Source organism: Pelobates fuscus, chromosome 10, assembly GCF_036172605.1.
Source record: "Pelobates fuscus isolate aPelFus1 chromosome 10, aPelFus1.pri, whole genome shotgun sequence".
NCBI classification, from domain to species: Eukaryota; Metazoa; Chordata; class Amphibia; order Anura; family Pelobatidae; genus Pelobates; species Pelobates fuscus.
In genome coordinates this window covers 48794194-48809193 of record NC_086326.1, presented here as the reverse complement: position 1 = coordinate 48809193, position 15000 = coordinate 48794194, and the positions used below count along the sequence as shown (strand labels likewise).

The 15000-nt window shown below is 34.5% G+C and overlaps 1 protein-coding gene across 12 annotated transcripts in view; it reads right to left on the bottom strand.

The window, feature by feature from the left end:
- EBF3 (EBF transcription factor 3) overlaps positions 1-15000 on the bottom strand; it is a 132922-nt gene that overhangs the window by 40429 nt on the left and 77493 nt on the right. For 8 of the 12 annotated variants that reach the window (XM_063434765.1, XM_063434762.1, XM_063434767.1 and 5 more), the window contains exons 7-8: positions 6825-6906; positions 1595-1739 (exon numbers count right to left, since the gene is read on the bottom strand). In XM_063434765.1, coding sequence (XP_063290835.1) covers positions 1595-1739; positions 6825-6906 — 227 coding nt within the window. The remainder of the gene's footprint in view (positions 1-1594; positions 1740-6824; positions 6907-15000) is intronic. The other 4 variants (XM_063434763.1, XM_063434769.1, XM_063434766.1 and 1 more) reach the window with 1 other exon arrangement.

Sequence of the window (15000 nt, the reverse complement as noted above, 5' to 3'; positions counted from 1 at the left end):
TTTTCCAAGAACAAATGTTTAAAAAAAAAATGCATTTTATTTTTCGTAAATTTTGGGGACGCAACTCCTGTAGTTACATGGCAATGAGATTGTTCATGACAACACGGCTTTAGATAAACCAGTTTCACATGTTGAAAATAAAATTAACATATGTTCCTGGTATTAATAATGCCATAAAACCTTCTACTGAAAATGTTTCCAGATTGTTTTCGTAGTTTTGCATCAAACAAACCACTGTTTTTGCTTTGTTCACAATGATTTGTAGATCTTTACAGCATCAGCACAATACAAAATATCCATTTGCTGTCTTGCAGGAGCAAAGCAATTTGTGCAACGTATGCAATACCTACGTAATGTTGGATTTAATATTCTTTATTTTACAAAAGCGATACATTTCTGCTTAGAGTCAGATCGTTTTTTATGCAGCTTACAAAAATAAATACTTGTGTTTTGCTAAGATCATAATAGCTCATTAGAAGAGGCTGAGTTTGGACCTCTACCAAAATCTAGCACCACAGGGTTCAGCCTGCTTTCTTGAACCTATAATGTTGCCAGTTCTATCTCTCTAGGGAAGAATGCAACTAGGGGAGAGGATTCAACCTTCTTAATTGTGATCCTCATTAGTGTTGGTTGCTAGGCAAAACATCCACCTATCTTCAGTGCATATGAAAGAGATAAACAATACGTCATGGGTTATAATGACTCCTGTGCTCAGGGCAACCTCTAATTATTATATTTTTGTTCTTTTACCTTAGTCATTATTGCACAAAAACAAATTAGTTTATTTCTGCTCAGCACAGCAGATTATAAATTGTGCTCTGATTTTGATATCTGAATCACATTACATTGAATAATCGTAGATGTTTTGGCAGGCTTTTTTTGTGTGTGAATATTGTGGAATTCTACTGGTCTTACAGACAGAATACATTGTTACCAGATTTCACTTATTCACGCACAGTCGGAATATTTAAAGAACCCATAATTAAATCAGAGCGGCTTAGCAATCTTTATATTATTATTTAAAATTACAATGATTAATAGTATTAGAAATTAAACTCTATAAATTACTCTAAATCCCTGCACGAAAAATACGTTCTCTAGCATTTGTCATACCAAACGCCCCCATCTGTGATATTATGGTCCAGTGACAGGAAACTGACCTCATATTAAATTCTTTAGAGATTTGGTCATATGTTTTAGCAACTATTTCAAAATGCACACATAAGTTTAGCATGTACCTCTTGCTTCATGCCCGTGAGCAGCAAAAATAATATAAAATTATATAAAACTGCAAGAAAAAGCTAAAGGCGAATAAAATAACAAAAGAGAGGGGGAGGAGGGTTGAAATGAAGATTTCTCTTTGCAGCAATATGATTGTGAAGTAAAAGCTTTTGACTGAAAGTAAAATAAAAATGAACGTTAGCAGTACGCTGGAATCTTCAGAATGCTAAAACTTGGTACCATCGTCCATAGGTTCCTTGGTTAGTGAAACATGAGTGAAAAAATTATATTGATGTAATCATGTATAGAAAATAAGGTATGATGTAAAAAAAAAGCATTGCAAATAAAAAAGGACATGTAAATGTGTGCCTACCATTTTCCAGATAAGAAGGGGCCGTACCTTCTGACGGGTCAAGACGACGTGCACGCCTTCCGTGTTTGGAGTTGTTATGTACAAACATGTTGTCTGAGACAGCCAGGACATGGCCGTCCACATTGACTGTTGTTGATACAACAACCTGAAAAAAACAACAAAATATACATGTGTTAACTTGAATATATTTGTTTGATATACATATATAGTACATTTTTCGATCCAACGAGTCTCAAAAAGCTTTGATATATACTAGGAGTTAAACTTGGGCCTCGATTTAATATTTGTGAATTATTTATCTGCAAAAATTATTTATCTGCAAAAATCCCCATGACAGTCTATATGAATTTGTGTAGATAAATCATTTGAAATACTTTTCTAATAGATTGTGATCATTTGAAACACCTACACAAAAATGTTAAATCAAGGACTGCCATTGATAAATTACTGAATTGACCATGCTATGAATCAGACAAGCACTGTAGTTGGTGCTTTGACCAACAAAACTACCTTTCTATCTAGTTACACTAGACTTGTGCTTTCTTGGCTACATTTGGCTACTGCTTTTATTTTTTTTTAAAGAGTTCTTTAAATATTTCTGCAGAGTTCATTTTCATTGTTACTCTTATGAAAACATAAGCAGAGGTCCCAATGTGCTACTTTACTTTGTTATCATTAACATTACAAATTATGTTTGAGACCTGACATCTGCGCTTGCAAACGCAAAGCACATTTGTATATAAAAAAAATAACTTAATTACTTTTACCAAAAAAAAAGCAAACAAAAGTTGCTAGAAAAATAAAATAAATAAAAATGTAAATATTTTATCTAAAAATAAAAAATACATTTAAAAAAATTAAAATGGAAAGCATTTTATTACAGTTACACATCAGTCAATTCTATGATTACATTTACCAAAAAAAAAATCACTGCACTTTTACATATGAAAAGCTTGAATTTAAAATGAATAGTGAAAGTGTTTTCGGGGCATGAAAAGTATCCATTCTCAAGTTCATTTGGATGGTGATTGACCCTGGTATGTCAATGGAATTTCCTCCTTTATATTTGAGTGAAAGACTTCTATTCTTGTCCCCAGGTTCAGAGTAGGGCCATAGAAGAAATGATTGATAGGGATTCCTTAAACTCCAGCTGCTATTTTTTTAAGAGGAAAGTAAAAAGTAGACACAGGCACACTTACTAATATACTACCTTGTTAACCAATAACACCTTCGGTATATTAGTGAATTTATTCTGGAAATTAAACTTTATCATGGACCAAATGAGAAATTAGAGTTCTTGAAAGGAAATTTCACTTTCAGAAGACTCCATGTTGCCATGGTTCTAGGTAGGATGTCTCACAAGTTTGTGTAACAAAGCTAGTATGAATTCAGCATTTTTGGACAGTTTGTTATAGGTTAGATTTCAGATTATTTGAAATTAGTTAATAATTTGATGCATGATTCCAATGAAGCATAGAGTAGTACAGTTTCACCTCTTAGAGTGTCAAAAAAGTAGTGCAACACAGTACATTGTAGTAGATATAAAGCTCAATAGAGGTATCTAAGCATCGTAACAGCTACAGTTTGTTGTCTCATTTTGAACGGTTTGACAACAAACATGGATCTCACATCACCCAAAACCTAGCCCATCTGCTGTTGAAGCTGAGATAATGAGAATGTTTGGACAATGATAGGCTGTCAGCAAAGGGGAAGCTTAGTCTAGGACTAGCAGCCTGTTATTGGTAGCCTCAGAGTAGGCAGGCATTTGGTCTGGAAAGAGTTTATCCCAAAGACTCCTTCCGCCATGCACAGAGTATCCCTTCAACAGCATTCGCAGTATGCTTTGTGCAACCATTATAATTCAACTAAATGACTGCCGCTTACATTTTCAACCTATTAAATACTTATTGCTTAATATATTTTATATTTATATATATAGTGTAGATTGGATTAGCCGTATTAGTCCAGTAGACAAGATGCCAATATATATATATATATATATATATATATATATATATATCATTCACCTTGTGAAAAGGTAGAGTGAAAGATGGGCGCTGATCTTAAAGGGACATTCCACTTCCAAATAAAATAAAAATAAATAAAAATAAATACTGTTTATTAAATATACCCCAATGAAAACACGCATGCATTTAAATTATGCATTTTTTTATTGAGTGTATATTAAAAACTGAATGCAAAGATGCAGACCTCAAAAACTTTCCAAGCCCACTCCTTCTTCCCCAGCCCAGACTTTCTGTAGCTGTTAATCACAAACTTACCAATGCAGCTCAATGGGACGTTTATGCTCTGGGCAGTTGCCTGACTCTTGAGTTTAACTCCACTGTGCTGAGCATACCAGGAAGTAATATCAGGGTTGTCTGACTGACATTCAGCAGGGTGTAACCAGTTTAATTTAAAATTGATACTAGGGAATTCTTTTTTGTATTTGTGCGTTTTCTTTCACGAACAAGGTTCACGTCAAAAAGTAATACATTTGATACTTGGTTTTTCATTTTTTGTTTGTTTTTGTGTTGTTTTTTTTTGTTTTTTGTTTTTAAGGTTCACTAATGAATGAAGCCTAAATTAGTTACAGATATCTTAGAATTATGTATAAATAATTGAGAATGGAAATTGTTTAAGAAACAAGGAAAACAAAGAAAAAAATGTGTTTCTTTGAAAAGTTATTACATAATATATATTAAATAATAAAAAACTCCTAAAAGCAGTAATCAAAATTTAACAAAGGTCAGTACGCGCTCATGCAGCTATTTCAAGAGCGGATTTCACATAGAATAAAGTAGGCCCTTTGCCGTACTAAAGTGCACATCCCATTTTCGTTCCTATTCTACACCATATGAAACAGACAGAAAAAGGCAGGAAGAAAACATGACTGTCTTTGCTGTGTCAATTTATATATAGGTCAGTCACCAAGGGAAAATAACAGTTCAGCCAAATAAAAAAAAAAAAGACATTTATTTTCCGCATTAACTCATTCCTGCTTGTTGCCTCTGCAAAAGCCAAGTGAACATATCTTTGTTTTCTTCGGTTTGCATAATGTAAAGATCTTTAAAAAGCTTCTAGAGGTGAGAAGATGGACTGAAAAAAAGCTAAAGTCATTTTTTTGCTAACTAGCAGTTCCACTGCTGACCACAGAATCGTTTGTGAGTGATGCCTCTCTCAGCCATCAGTAAGACAAAGAGGATACTTCAAGTCATTCCAAGCTTGACCTTACTGCTCCGCTCGCATGGATCAATATTACCAATGGCACTTGAAGCTGAGATCCATGTGAAATGGAAGCTCGACTGGAGTGTTCAGTAGGTTCCGCTAATTTATATATATTTATTTAGGGTGTAATAGAACCTGGAAGCACAGCTCTGGTTTTCAAATAAACTGAAAATCCTAACATTTTATCTTCTCATTTCTACAAACAAGCAATATAATCGTATATCTACTAATGTGTAACATCTGCATATATTATATTATACAATTTTTTTTTTAAATAATAAACTGCCTTTTACACATCAGTTCTGATTGACTCTTTCTCCCAGGATGCCTTGCAAAATATGCAAATTTGTACATGTGGCATCAGTGTCAATATATACATTTCCTACCCACATATCTCTTGGTGCATTTGCAACTGGCTGCTATTTTAAGTATAGTTTTAATGGTTTAAATCATTAGTTTGGATCTAAATTAACTATTGCCAAGCCAAAAAAACTATATTGAAGAAAAGCATTGTAGAGCTACCTTAATTTATAGATGAATTCTCAAGTGTAAAATTAAAGCTTCGGAATAGTAAGGCTGTGGCAATAGGACAACGTAAGGAAAAAAACTTCCAATTCATAAATAAATTCTAAAAATGATTGATATCTAACTTGTGCATTATCATAAAGCAAATTATAAAAACAGTTCTATAAACAGCATCAAATAGCATCTTGGAATTGTCGTAGTCCCTAAACATTCTCAGAATGCTATGCAATTATAAAATAAGCACAAAATAGAATGACCACTCTTTAATTCTCTAAGTTCCCCTAGCATTGGACTGCTAATTTAAAGGTACGTTCTAAGCACCAAATTATTTCATTCTAATGCGGTGATTATTAATACCGCCTCTATAGCCTTGCAAATGAAAACAATGCACTTTCTGATAATGGCTCTGTTTATATTTATTAATTATTTTTTCTTGTAGCTCTCAGACAGGAAACCGCTGGGGGCTTCCAACAAACATATATTCAATGATTAAATATATTTGACTTACGGTGTCAACATGCAAAGTATGCTGATGTTGTCACTGTGTGCATCAAATGCTTCTCTATGAGAAGTATTGAGTTGAATGCTTCTCAATAAAAAGCACTGGTTTAGCATATCCATGTGTGGTTTTTGATGCTTTTTTTTAGAAGTAGCATCTGATTGGACAAAAGTCATCAAGCTTTATGACTTCATTGGAGCAGGATTGAACTTCCATGAGAAGTTTTTACCTGCACTAGAATAAGGCTCATTTTAATAGTAATTTTAATCAGAAAAATAAATTTTAAAAAGGGGGTTTATCATTCTAAACAGGTTAAGTAACCATTCTAATAATATATATATATATATATATATATATATATATATATATATATATATAGTATTTTTTCCTTAATTGGTGAGTTCCTTTATGCATACAAATTGGTACATTACCCAAAACAATGGAAGCAGTCTAATGAAACAAGGCCTAACTGTAGACAGCCATTTCAAATTCAATGAGACTCATCAGGGTGGTGTTGACTTGGCCCATAGATAGAAATCTCTCGGAGAGCATCAGATTTGTTTCTGACCACAATTGCAATGAAGAAAGGAACAATTCAACTCGAAGAGAGCCTAGAATTTTTTCGTATTTTTTTCACACTATTATGTTACTAGGTATCTACAGGAACCACATGTTCCAACAGTGAAAATCAAAACAAAACTGATTAGTAGTACACTGCTTCAAATTTTGTGTGTCAATCAAGTTGATGAGTCAATAAATCATTGCTCTCACTACAAACCATCCTAAATCAGTACACCATATTGATGCTAAAGATATATGGATTACCATATCTGAGGCCATCAAGCTCACATATGAATTACTGGTATATATTACGACTGTCAACACTGCCAACATTCCATTTAATTCCATACATTGCATTTGACTGAAAGGTTCTTATTTAATTCGAATCATAACACCAGGTCGTCTTGCTCAGAGTACCTGGAATCTCCGCATATCCCTTGGATTTCCTGCATTCTTCAGGCAGTTCTGATTACACTTGAGGAAAAACTTTAGGAAGAATCTACGGAAAGAAAGAAATAGAAAGGACAGCCTTTAATACGCCATAAATATATAGTTGTAAACAGTAAGGAGAGGTGAAGGGAAAAAATAGGTTAATCTTTGAATATCTCAGATAGTTTCATACGAAGAATATGAAAAATGCAAAATAACCAAAAAACAACATAATACACAAGTTTCCTGGCTGTATAATACCCGCCTTAATTCATAAAAGATTAGACGATTTTGCCAATCAATGCTCATGAGTTGTTGAATTTAAAAATGGAAAGTTTTGATGACCTTCTTATGTCACCTGCTTGTTTTTATGTCATTTACTGGCATTTTTTGTACAGATAACTAAAATATTGTTTTAAAAATTACACCACTATATATTTTTTTTTGTTAGCATCAAGAGGACATGTTCATCACTAGTTTCATAAAGTTCCCATAACTAATATGATCAAAGGTTAGAAACCTTTTTCAGCACTTTTCCACTACTATATAAGTTACACTTAGTTTGTGCAATATGTTGACTGACCTTCCACCACTCTCTCTGGGTGTTTAACTGGGAAAAGAAAATTCTATCCAGTTTTTCAGCATTAAGATGTACCACAATTCCATATATCTCGTATGAGGCCTTCAAAATATATTCCAAATATATTCCAAATAGCCTATTCCTATACTTAGGTTGATGTATTTACTAACACGTTTGAACAGATCACAGGTATATACAGCAAAAACAAACAAAACAAAATTGTTGGTTGCCTAATACGAGGTTTTTGAATGAAAGGAGTAATGGAATTATATTTAATCAAATAAAGCTTGTTTTAGTTCTAACTTTTGGTTGGGATGCAACAGTCACATTGATTGTTTAACTTTCTCTGCTACGTAGGTGAGAACAGTGACCCCAATGGCGTTGAAATGGTTAAACACACAACTAAAGAAGAGTGAGCAATGATTAAAAGCCGACATATCCTCTTCGCCTTCACAAATAATCCTTCCCTAACTGTACAGGTGATTAGAAACATTCTTTTGAAATAATTATTCTGGCTTTTTTTTTCTATTTTGCTACACTTATAATAAATATTTGCATGGATATTCTTTAAATTCCACATGAATTTGATACAGACTATTTTTCTACCAAATGTTCTTGCTTTAAAGTTCTGAATTCTGATGACATCGCTATCGTATATCCAGTTTACGCGCTTTAAATACACGCGATTCATCGCTCTTTTTACCTTAAATTGGCAAAATGTTAAATAATCAGTAAGCTCTAGTTGTTCACAGACATAAAACATTTTATAAATATCAAGCTTAATTTTAAAAAATAATAATAATAATTAAAAAAACACAATAGCTTTCTCTTAGATATATTGTTTGGAAATTAAGCATATGCCCTTTAGCTGTGCTACCTAATTCTTTCACAATGCCTCTGAACACCCATATGCCACCAGCACACAGTAAACCACTTGATATTCCACCCACCAATTTCTCCTAACTACTACAGTGCAATTAAACTCAACACGTTCTGTTGAGAGGTAAATTAAGCACACCTGCGGCCACATTTCATTTGAACTGCATCAGAAAAGGACCTAACAAGGTGAGAGCTCGCCGCAAAGTTATAGTCCTGTCAAGCAATTAGGATTTCACTACTGGGACATCCGCACAGTGCAATTATGCCACACATTACAACCTAGCTAATCTTCAGAACAAATGTCATGTCTCAGAGAAGCCGGTAAAAGCAGTTCATCTGCAAATGTGTCCGTTCTTAAGCCCTTGCTTTATGCATGTATCAAGTACTGTAGTTTTCCGATTAAATAAATGTTATGAGCGCTTTTAAAATAAAATAAAAAATAATGTGTAAAGAACCTGAAAAATGTTATCTTAAAGAATAATGTGGGTGTGTGTATAACGCAGTGAAGTACAATACAAACAAATAAATTAAAACTGCACAAAAGATGTAAATACTGTATGTGGCAATACAGCCACATGCAGATATTTGATACATTTACTGGTGGAGTGGAAAACTGTATACCTAGAGTCCAGTGCATATTCTTGTGCAGCTTTGAATGACTGTGAGTGAAGTTTTTGTATTTAAAGGGAAATCACATCATAATTCTAATCTGAGATATATTTCAGTTTGAGAATGTTGAGGTTTGCATTGTATTTCATATAATTCTGTACTATAACATATCTCAGATCAAAACAGAGAAATTGGCACTTTAAACCCATGCCTACAAAATGCAAAAAAAAAAAATCGAATCCACTGATTGCTAAAGTGACAACACACGGCAACACACCTCTGTCAAACCAGGAGTGAGATAGTTAAATGTAGCATCTGTTTAATATAAGGTTATTCATTGAGTAGTAATTTTGCTGTTGGAGCATGAGACAGGAGTCGAAGATTCACTTGTTTCAAGTCAAATGGTAATTCTCATCCTTTGCTCTATTACCCTTTAATTGGCTTTTTCTTAGGAAATATCTGACAACCACTTTTACATATCTCTTTCCCAGACCCTGATACACAAAGGATTTAATGCTCTTGTTATGAAGGGAAAAATCTTTCCGGTGTCAGAAAATCTTTGGCTTTATCACCAATAAACTCTTTATTACTTCTAAACATGGATTTGCTGCTCAATTGCGAAGGAGGCGAAACAAATTCTAACCTGTCATTAGTGCATTATGCCTAATTGTGTACACTGTTTTTTCTACTTGCATCTGTTGGCCCATTATCAAAATGACCATTATGTACACTAATTCCCTGACCCTGTCTATATTTCCCTAAAGAGTCATAATCTTTCACAGTAGGTCGAGTAAATCAAGCTTGAAATATGTGTTTTATTTACTTGTCTCTGCGACTCGGTGGAAGACTGATGCTATGGAGATGTTGTAGAGTGTTAATGAGTATACAATTAACACTTTGGATACCAAATGGAATCGCAGGGGCTACACAGATAGTTGACAGAGTGTTAAAGAAAATAGAATACTAGCTAACACTAGGCTTTCATAAGTGTATAAGAATGTCGGGAAAACTGTAAACATTGTTAAAACAACCGACCTTTGACATCTTCTCATTGGTATGAGATAGCACTCTTAGGAACAATGTTCCCTCAAAGCATTTTTGTATGCAATCTAGCCCCAAAACAGTTGAGGAATCATTTTGTTAACTACTCTAACCAGTTCAAATATGAACAGAAAGTACTCAAGGCAAACTATAAGATGTGTGCATGTAAAGATGTCTGTAACTATTTCAAGACTTAGCCACTTATAAAAAAAAAAAATGCATAGCGGGAACAGAACTGAACATCTTGGTGACGTTTTAAAAGTTAGTAGAAACAGTAATACCTGTTGAGTTGTGTGATGCAGTTCTACATTAGTACACACTAGACAGCCAACGAAAGACAAATCGTGAAAATCTACCACTTCTTATACTTAGCCACTAATGTTAATTTTACTTGCACCAATGCATGTAAAGGGACTTACTTACTAAAGCGTGAGTTGTAGTTGGCTCTGACAAGTTCATCACCAGAAACGTTACAAAATGTAGAGCACTGTCAGCTTGCCGATTTTGGCCTAAGTTCAAATCTATGAATTCAAAACTATGAATTTATACCAAACAATGATAGATAGATAGATCGATAGACAGACAGACAGACAGATAGATAGATAGATAGATAGATAGATAGATAGATAGACAGACAGACCAATGGCTCTGCACTCTCCTTTCCATCTCACAGGTGCAACTTTACAATGTGTTTAATACAAATGAGTCAATTCCAAAAGTATCAACAATTGACATTTCGACCCATTCGAGTCTTTTTTAAGATCATTTGTTCAATGCCAATTGTAATAACATATAGGAAAAATGTAGAGTGACTTTCCAATACCGTGCTCTTAGCCACCGACCCGGTTACAAAAGCCGAAAGTGTGCATAGTAATCATGTGACTAACTTGATGACTTGGTGTGACATGCGTTTATTTGTTTAATTGAAAATGCAATTGCATCTAATTATATGGATATTTACTTATTTCTTTATTTGCCATGAAGACTTTAGCCTTTTTTCATTGTTACACTTCACATTTGTTTTGTCAGTTTCACTTATTTGTAATCCACACTCATTAACACTATTAGTTATAATCACACCTTCACTACAGTACTTGGACTATCCTCTTTTTATCTATACACTTTCCTCCATGTTCCTTCATGTGAAACTTTAGTTGAGGTGATTGGTTTGCAATAATGTTTACTTATTTCCTAGCAACTACACGTTATAGGCAGTTACACCACGTCATCACGTTAGTCACATGATTCTTCTCGCCCGTCCGGGTTTCTTACCGGGTTTGTGGCTGAGAGCACAGTATCGATTAGTTACTTTACAGTTTTCCTATATATTGTCATAACTTGCATTGCACAAATGATCTTGAAAAAGACCGTAATGGGTCGAAACGTTGATCATTGATTTTTTTGGGGGGGATGTAATTAATTAATTTGAACTAAACACATTGTAAATACCTGACAGTGCACCCTTTCTCTACTATATATATATATTTTGTTTGCTATAAATGCATAGATTTGAGCGATTCTTCTTGTTCTCTCCAGATGCATTTGACACCCTTTACTCAACGTAAAAAGACATATATGTACCTATACTGGCTGGGCTGCCGTATTAACATTCCTGAAATGTCCATTGTAATATGTTTGGAGTCTTTAGGTGACTACAACTGACACCAAGCCATTTCAGACTCCATTCAATTTCTGTGTATTTAAGCTATGAATTAGTTCATTTATATTTACTTTTATGAAGCTGATTAACCAGATCTTCTCTATCTGATGAAAATCATTTTAATTGTAGTGCTAGACTCCTGTGTAATATCCATTAGATTATGAGCTGTTTAAATTCTACATGGGTATCGTATAAATTGGCCCTTTGTGAGCAAGGAAGCAATTACTACCAAACAGCTCTCTTTTAAATAGCTACAGAACTTTGTGGTGTTGTTGAGGACAATCAGAAACAAAGGAGGCTGTTTAATTGTAATTTAATGGAATATCAAGAGGTCCGTGGCATTAGATGCTGGCAACAGAGAGCAGGAGAGAAAAATTAACTGCAATTATGTTTGATTAAAGCTATCTTTCTCAATAACCAGCTATTCTGACAGGCCATGGGGCTCCACTGGGTTTAAGGATGGCAAAAGGTGTTGAGCAATATTAGGGCCAATAAACGAGATATTAGCATAGCTAATTACAGCACTGCAAAACCTGTAAAAGGGGCCTCTGTGTATTGTAATGTGTGAAATAATTGGCAAAGGCCATTATCAATTACATAAGGAATGCATTTGGTCTGTCAGAGAAAAGCTGATGTGATGCATTTTATGTGACACGCTGATTTTTCTTACCTCACGTCTTTATGTAACGAAAGGTCGTATCAGCTTTTCATCAAGAGCGGCAACTTACGGCTGGCCAAGTCAAAGATATAATCATTTTGACATCAAACATTTTATAATTAACACAACTTTGTTATTAAATTTTTATCCTTGTCAGAAATCATTGTCCGTCACTTAAACCTAGCCAAAGTTGTCTATAACTAGAGACGCAGCTGCAACTCCTAAAATGCGCGGCCAGTACATTCCCAGTCAAGCAAGGGAGGGCAATAGAGGAAATGTTCAAGAGCCGTTTGCTGTGTCTGAATTAGACCATTCCTGGTGGCAGATTAAATTAATAAACCGGGTAAATGACAGAAAGCCTGTGCTGCAGCAATACTGTGTAAACTGATGTTTCGATAACCTCTGGACAGGGGATGGTAATGGCGTACTAATGTTTAGCGCAGTGGAGATCAATATACATGAAATATTTCATTGAAAATATTTGTTGATTAAATATGTTGGACATTCTGCGCATTGAGACTCACACACGGAGAAGGAGGGGAAAATAATAACAGGTATAGCTTGATTGGAGTTAAGCAAGATTGGTGGGCTAGGTAAAAAGCGTTACTGAACAAAGAAAGGCTGGAAATCTCAACAAAGGGACAATTTAAAGGTGGTAATTTAAAGGTGAATAGAAATAGGTTCTAACTTCTGCTCCATCAATAAAATGAACAGATGGGTGAATGGATGTAGGGGAGAGAGCTTGGTTAGTGGCAGTTATAGAGCAGATGTTACTGTAGGGGAGGACAGGACAATGGTAAACAAACATATTGGTAAATTATAAACATTTAAGAACAAAAGGGTGGGAGGGGTTGATCAAACAGCTCATAGTCTAGGAAGTGGAGAAATTACAAGCGCAGTCCTTAAGTATTGAAGACTGTAGCTCCTACTGATACCATGTGACCAGAACAGGAAGAGGACAAACTGGGGAGGAGACTCAGAATGTTGAAGGCTGCAACACTTGTATATAATTTGTGACAAAAACAGGAAGTGAACATACAGGAAATAAGACTCGCTATGTTGGAAGCGTGGAGCTATTTTTTTATTAGTTTTGTTTGTTTGTTTTTTTCCAATAAAAACATCACATGGTTCTCAGTATGATTTATAAACCTTTAAACAATAAATATTTGGAAGACAGAGTCGTTCAAAGAAGATTTAGATGTCCAGGGTCTTGCCTATAGGATCTTACATGTTGCAAAACTGCTAATAGTATATTATCATTTACTAAGGCCTCTGCTTACTTTTTTGTCAAAGTAATTGCTATTAAGATGGATGGATGAATCTCAAGTGGTCTGGCTAAGAAAACACATGCACGTGAAATGATACTGCTGATTTTAGTTACAAAGCAATCCAAATAACTGTCACATTCCTAGATGTTTTGTTTCCTTATCAGAGTTTGATTTCTGTTCTAAGGTGGAGGGACTAAGAATGCTTCTATAATATATTGTTTAATTAGGTTATTATACTCATTCCTGCAAGAGTGGCTATTCGAGACTAGAACCCTGGATATTTAATGTGCACAATTACCATCCATATGCAATATACAGTTCAATCATTCTGAATATGTAAGGTTAAACACAACGTCACTAAAAAACAATTGTCAAACATTAATATATCAAAGATCTTGCCTTCATTCACAAATCGCAATCCTATCACCAAAAAAAAAAGTGGTCAGGGTGAAGTGGTATAAAATAATAAAGCTTAAGAACGGATTCTTGACTCAAGTTAGATGAACCAAACGAGATCTTGGTCAAATATTGCCCACATAAATCGTAAGTGGGCAGATAGATTTTTTTCCTGGTAGACATAAGAAAATGTATTCCCACTTCTATATTAATGTCTACCAACGTAAAGTCTACACTACTTGGTTGATTTACTAACGGGTTAATAAATGAGATAGCTGCACATGGACTCTGTGAGAAAGAAAAGTGAAAAGCGAGAATGTAGAATCGACTCTTAGCGTGGGGAAAGCTACAGTTTTATTGACCGAGTAGTATTGAAATATTAATGCCCAAGATTATCAATTCGGTTCAAAGAATATGGAATAAACCAGTAGGGAATAGGAAGGTCTTACATGCCCTTAAAATGATAAGAGAATGTAGTGGTAGAAACAACAAAATCATTTTGTTACAAAAAAGGTTAAAATCCAGTTCTAAAAATAAGATGTTCACTTTTTTTCCCCCACACAGAGTAGAGGCTGCTAGTCTTTATCTTATTATACAGATGAGATGAGCTACTGGGCTGTCTGCCTTACATTATTATTGCTACAGATTCATTCACGGCTCTCTTCAAACTAGTGGATAATCCACCAGTCAACTTCAGCTAATGCCCAAGCATTTATCAATTTTGAGGGCCAGGTTAAGTTTGAAATGTTTCTGTACGTTTGTTTTATTTGTAATCTAAATATGTATAATGATGTTCAAACATCACTATATATTGAATCAATGGTGTCAGAGCTATGATTAAGGTTGCCAATCTCTTTCCTGTTATAATTGCTTAAGGCTGGTGAAGATACCACCAGAATTGTGTTGCACCGTAGTATGTAGCATTCACATGCTGCAATGGGGAAATCGGTTAATGAATCAAGACATTCTTTTGAGAATCCTCTATTAATTAAATGGTTTCATTATTGCAACATTGAATGTCTGCATACAGCAGTCAGCACTTTTCATGTGCAGCTCATTAGCAAGAAGTGAAA